This window comes from Salminus brasiliensis, chromosome 11 (assembly GCF_030463535.1).
Source record: "Salminus brasiliensis chromosome 11, fSalBra1.hap2, whole genome shotgun sequence".
NCBI lineage: Eukaryota > Metazoa > Chordata > Actinopteri > Characiformes > Bryconidae > Salminus > Salminus brasiliensis.
The window spans coordinates 4,656,081-4,662,367 of NC_132888.1; the positions used below are offsets into that span (position 1 = coordinate 4,656,081).

The following is a 6,287-nucleotide window of genomic DNA, read 5'->3' on the forward strand; positions in this document are numbered from 1 at the left end:
ACTCTTATAGCCATGCTTTTTTAGCAATATGAACGAATATACTGTCCATTTCCTCGGTCATGCATTACTCTAATCCCCACGTTTTCGCCCTATACCAGTTGTCCAGGCATGCAGTTTTGTAATGACCACTTTTTTTTTTTAGCAGTACACCAAGGTCCAGTTGCCATGCACCCCTTAAGTCCCCCCTTCTTTCTCTTAGCAATGCACTTGACTTTACTGTCCACTTTACTGTTCAGCCATACACCAATGCAATGTCCAGTTATCCACGATAACCTTGTTCTGTAATGTCCAAGCTTAAGCCCTAACGTCCAGCTTGTTCAGCCACGCACTGCTGTACTGGTCAAGCAGTACTGTAAAGTCCTATTTCCAGCCATCCACCACTACCATACACTCCCTGATCCATTTCCCTCTAATATCCAGTTTTATTAAGCACGTGCTACTGTAATACTCCTGATTTACTGTAATGCCCAGTCTTGGCATCGTGGACATTTGGCAAAGTGCCTTCTAAAGTGGCGAGAGACTTAAGGAGATGTGAAAAAGCAGAGCTAGTACAGGACCAGGGTCTGTTATTGGAGCCCCCCAGCGTTTTCCCTGCTCCACCAGCCCTCGGTAAGGGTGTTTTCCTAGCCAGGGAGCCCGCTGGTGTGTGTGTGTGTGTGTGTGTGTGTGTGTTAGAGCGGGGGAAAGAAGCAGTGCAGCATCCAGGAGAAGCTCTGCCCTGCTCTGCTGCTCTAACCCGGGTCTCGCGGTGGAGCTGCTCTGACGCTGCAGTGCGTTTTTGGTGTGAGGGCTCTCCGGGCTGACTGCAGAGCCTCTGCCTCTGCTGCTGCTCCCCAAAACAACACCCCCACCACCCTCCTAAAAAACAAAACCCAAAGCTCCTACCTGCTCCCCAAAGGCACAGCGCGAGGGCAAACGCCAGCATCGTGCTCAAAGCTGCGTCCTGAAGTCCTCAAAGCTGAACGCTCAGTGCGCTCCGGACCGGTCAGCTCGCGGTGCCTCTCCAGCGGAATCAGCCAGCGCGCAGCTTTCGGTCTCTCTGCTGATCCGGGGCGCGTTCACAGCATCGGTAACGAGCCTTTCTCTCCTCGTGCTCAACTTTTCTGTCCTCCTCACCCAGGATGATGTACTGTCCGTCCAGTTACTGTCCGAGTTTTGCGAGTGTGTGTGTGTGTGTGCGTATGCGTGTGTGCGCGCGCGCTGTCTTCGTTGTGCTGATGCTGAATGAAGCTCTACAGCCGTTTCTGTGTGAGAGCACCGCTCGTACCCTCCTCCTCCTCCTCCTCCTTCCTCTCTCTCTAACCCCCCTCCTCCTCCTCCTCCTCCTCCTCCTGCTCCGGCTGCTGCCTCTTTCTCTCGCCTCTCTTACGCACGCCTCTAATTTCTTTCCCCACCCGTTCTGCGACAGACCACGCCTTCCTGCACCACGATTGGACAGTGGCGTCCCGCTTCCTGCCGCAGGATTGGCTTGGGGTAGTTCGAAAACATGAGCTGCGCAACAGTGGACCAATGGGAGCGCAGGAGGAGGCGGGGTAGCTATAGGGACAGTTTTAGAGTGGAGTGGGCGTGGCTTGGCGCAATACGGGTTGGAAATGTATCCAGAGCTATGTTCACTGGAGCAGGGTAGGGTTGTTGTTGTTGTTTTTGTTTTTCAATCAAGTCAATAAATAATTAAATAAAGTGGTATGGTAAAGGTGGTCTTGGTCTCAAGCCCACCTTTTCAAAGGGAATAATAAGGCATGGGGCTCTCGGACCCCCAGGGCCAGCTGATTAGGGAATGAAGGATAAAAGAAACAAGGTGACGAAGGGCCTGGGTGAAGCTGGCAGGAGTTTAGGGGATTTAGTGGGGTTTGGAAGGGGGAGGAGGGTGGTAACCACAGGGGGTGACTGGGGTGAATTGGTCAAGGGGTGCTAAAACAGCAGGGGGTAATTAGTGATGCTAGTCTGTGCATAAATAAACCAGGGTGTTAAATAAACAGGTGTGTTGTTTATATGGCGGTGGGGAAACTCAAAGGTTCCTTTTTAATCAGGCCCACTTGAGTCTTATCTGAGTTAAGTTAAGCCCATTGAAGACCTGCAAATGCACCTTCTGGTCAGCATTGCATTCCAATACATTGCAATGGTCGTTATTTTCTCAGTGATAGCTTGTTTGGTGCCATTTGTTGGGTAGTTAGCCCCATTTTTAGGGTTAACTTCATTCTCTTGAGTTGGTTCAGCATCTGGACTGCTGTTGTTGGTAAATTCGTACAGGTTTGGAGGTTAAGCCTTTTGTTTTAGGCCTGAAAGAGACAGACAGGGTCTAACTTCAGTGTCTGTGCTGATTGATGCTGGATGGAAGCTGGATTACAGCGTGTTTTTTGAGTTAACTCAACTTAGTTCAGTCAAAAACTCTCATTTCTTCAGACCATATCTCTGTTTAATGAACAATACACAGTGATTTGAGCCTCAACAGTATTAGCTAAGCATCTAGACTGTCATTGCTTGCACCTTTTACAAGCTTGGAGCTTCAGCATTTTGTTTTAGGCCCAAAAGAGAAAAACAGGGTCTAATGAAAGTCAGTGCCTGTGCTGATAGATGCTGGATGGAAGCACTTCAGGTCCACTGATGTAAGGAATATTTGACCTGTAAAAAAAACCCCCAATCAATCCAGCTTAAAACAATACAGTTACTGGTTGGTGTGGCACAACAGATAAAACCACTAACAGCCAGTGAGCTATTACACCATGTGGGAGACCAGGGTTCGATTCCCAGTCTGGGTGACCGTATGCTGCGCTACACCAATAAGAGCCCCTGGGCAAGACTCCTAACGCTACATTGGCCCACCTCTGTAATACGAGTTACCTTGTAAGTCGCTCTGGATAAGAGCGTCTGCTAAATGCCGTAAATGCAAATGTAATTACAGCATGTTTTTTTTTTTTTTAATTTAACTCAACTTAGTTTAGTCAAAAACTCTATTTCTTTACTTCTGAGACTAAATCTTAGTTTGACAAGCAATACACACTGATTTGAGCCTTAAAAATATGAGTTCAGCATCTGGACTGCCATAGCTTGCACTTCGCACAAGCTTAGAGCATACATATTTTGTTTTAGGCCTAAAAGAGAAAAACAGGGTCTAATGAAAGTCAGTGCCGGTGCTGATAGATGCTGGATGGAGGCAGTCCAGGTCCACTGATGTTGAAGTATTTGAGTGTTTGAACTGTAAATTAATTAAAAAAATAAAGTATAAAGCCAACTTAAAATGAAATAGTAACTGATTACAGAGCTTTTTTGAGTTAACTCAACTTAGTTCAGTCAAAACTCCATTTTTTTTTTTTACTTCTGAGACTAAATCTCAGTTTGACAAGCAATACTTCAACAATATTAGCTCAGCATCTAGACTGTCATTGCTTTCTAATAAACTTAAGTATCTTTGCTGATAGATGCTGGAGGGACTAAGAAGTTTAGTTCCCAATCCTGTAAGGAGTGTTAGAAAGAAAAAAACTTAAAATGAGAGTTTTTTTGAGTTAACTCAGCTTAGTTTAGTCAAAACTCCATTTGCATCTCAGTTATACAATATACACATGCCTATATATATATATATATACATACACATGCCTGAAAGAACATGAATTCAGCATCTGGGCTTCTGTTGTTGGCACCTCTTACAAGCCTGGAGCATTTAATTTTTAGACCTAAAATAGAAGAACAGGGTCTAAGGAAAGTCAGAGCCTTTGCTGAGCAATTGCCATTGCTTGCACTTCATACAAGCTTGGAGCTTCAGCATTTTATTTTAGGCCTAAAAGACAAAAAAATGGAATCTAATAAACAGCGGTCTATATGCTAATAGATGCTACATGGACTAAATGCTGTAAGGTGTGTCAGAATTGTAAAAAAAAAAAAAAAGTTAGGCCAACTTAAAAGAGCACTTTTTGAGTTAACTCGACTTAATTTTGTCGAATGTTTTCCTGAACTGGTCAACAATCCATATAGAGCTGAGCCTCTAAAGCATCAGCAAATGAGCTGCAGCTGAAACTGATTAAATACTGTGTAAGAAATGTTTAGTCTGTGGCTCCGCCCCCTCAATCTGTTTACTGTTTATTCCCATCTGCATTTTAGAACACCCCCATCACATGGTAACGGCCTTCATATTATCAGACTCCTTATGATCTTATCAGAGCTTATGATCTCCTGTCTCTTAACAATTAGGAAGTGCCGTGAAGCTGTGTCCATTTCGGTGTCAGAGAAAGAAGGGAAGGTAAATTTACTCAGAGCTGTGCTTTTGTGTTTTTGTGTATTGTAAGTTAACAGCTCTAGACCGGCCCTACAGTCTAACTGCTGCTCATTAAGTGTGAGGGGGGCCTCAACGCCCTATTGGTAAAAGCCTACCAGTCTGGGGATATCATGTGATAGGGGACACTCTAACCTGCAGATGGGAATAAACAGTATGCAGATTGGGGGGGCGGAGCCACAGACTAAACATCTTACATGGTATTTAATCAGTTTCAGCTGCAGCTCATTTACTGATGATTTTGAAGTTCAACTAAATATGGATTGTTGGCCAAAATGAGATGCAGAAAGTAAGAATGTAAGAACTTTAGACTAAACTAAGTCGAGCTAACTCAAAAAGTGCTTTTTGAAGTTGGCCTTACTTTATTTATTTTTACCTCTAGTCCATACAGAATCTATCACCACAGACACTAAAGATTATTAGAATCTATTCCTCTCTTTTGAGCCTAAAATAAAAAGCTGAAGTAGAAACAACAGTGGTCCAGATGCTAAATCAACACAACAGAATGAAATTAACCCCCAAAATGACCCAACAAATGGCACCAAACAAGCTCTCATTGAGAAAATAATATTGTTTATAAAATAAATAAAATACTGAACAGAAGGTTCATTTGCACATATTTTTTAAATGCTTCAACCAAAGATCAGATCATTGTTGTCCTCAGTGATCTCAAGTTGTTACTCAAATTGCTAATCTTGATGCACTATATTGACAAAAATATTGGGACACCTGCTCATTCATTGTTTCTTCTTTAATCAGTGGTATAAAAAATGAGTTTATCCTGCTTTTGTTGGTGTAACTGTCGCACCTGTTCGGGGAAAAAGAAAGATTTCTACTAGATTTAGGAGGAGCCTTGCTGTGAAGATCTGATTGCGTTCAGCAACAAGAGTGTTAGTGAAACCACCCCCAACTCCCCATCTCATTCTAAAAGTACTGGATGGAGCACCATCATCCATCATTCCAGAGAACACAGTTCTTCCACTGCTCCACAGCTCAAAGCTGGGGGTGGGGTTACTCCTCTACACTCTTTAAAATGAAGGTGCTACATAGAAGAACCATTTTTGCTTCCAACCAACCTTTAAAACCATGGAAACGCCCACTTGATGTAAAGGTTTTATATCAATTTAAAGTCCATACTTTTATTACAAACATGATACTTTATGGAACCAAAAGTGGTTCTTTTACGGCACCATTCAAAGATCTTTTGTAGCACATTTATTTTTTAAGGTATAGCCCACGCCTGGCGTTAGGCAGCATGGTGCCAGTGGGTTCAGAGAGTCCTGTTCTATTGACAGTACTTATCTACAGGGACTAGACAAGCTGTGCATGCGTGCATTTGCACATCTGTGTCAGCAATAAATGCAACGTAAAGTAGCTCAATGCCTTCATTACTTCTGGAACTGATTCAATCCCCAACCCCCCCCCTAAGCTCCAACCTGTGGTGACTTGTAGAAGCACAGAGACTCCAGGACGGACCAGGACTGGACACACCGTATTAACAGAGGCTTTCTCTTTCATGTCCCTTTTCTGCTCATCCATGTTGATTGCAATCAGCTGTGTGATTGAAGATCAATGCCTTCACCCAGGTGCGAATGACACCAGTCGTGTGTGTGTGTGAGGCGGTGGGATATTAAAGCCCTTCCACATCACACAGAGAAAGATTTACAGTGTTTAGGAACAGGACTTGTCAAATTGCACACTTGTGCCAACACGTCAGCTGTGGATATTCTGCTGCGGGGCGTGAATTGGAAGCTGCGTCTTCTCCATCATCAAAACTGGGAAAGTGTGTGTAGTGTTTTCAGCTGGCTTCGATTCAAATGTGTATATCAGACTCACCTGAATCAACCATGTTATAGAAACACGGTTCTTGTCTTTCGTTTTTCCCTCATTTTTGGCCATAAAACACATTTAAATTGAGCGAATCCAAAGTATGCATTTTTCATTGTGAGGTCTTTGATCGTTCAAGCAGAGCTCAAGGACTCCGTGAGGTGCACTGGCACCCTTCTTCTGGCCGAGCTCG

At 43.9% G+C, this 6,287-nt stretch overlaps 1 protein-coding gene across 1 annotated transcript in view; it reads right to left on the reverse strand.

Annotated features, from left to right (window-relative positions):
• Nucleotides 1–1,261, reverse strand: part of kirrel3l (kirre like nephrin family adhesion molecule 3, like) — a 73,443-nt gene extending 72,182 nt beyond the window's left edge. Inside the window, exon 1 of the mRNA XM_072691470.1 lies at nucleotides 886–1,261. Coding sequence (XP_072547571.1) covers nucleotides 886–925 — 40 coding nt within the window. The 5' untranslated portion in view covers nucleotides 926–1,261. The remainder of the gene's footprint in view (nucleotides 1–885) is intronic.
• Between the last annotated feature and the right edge of the window lie 5,026 nt (nucleotides 1,262–6,287).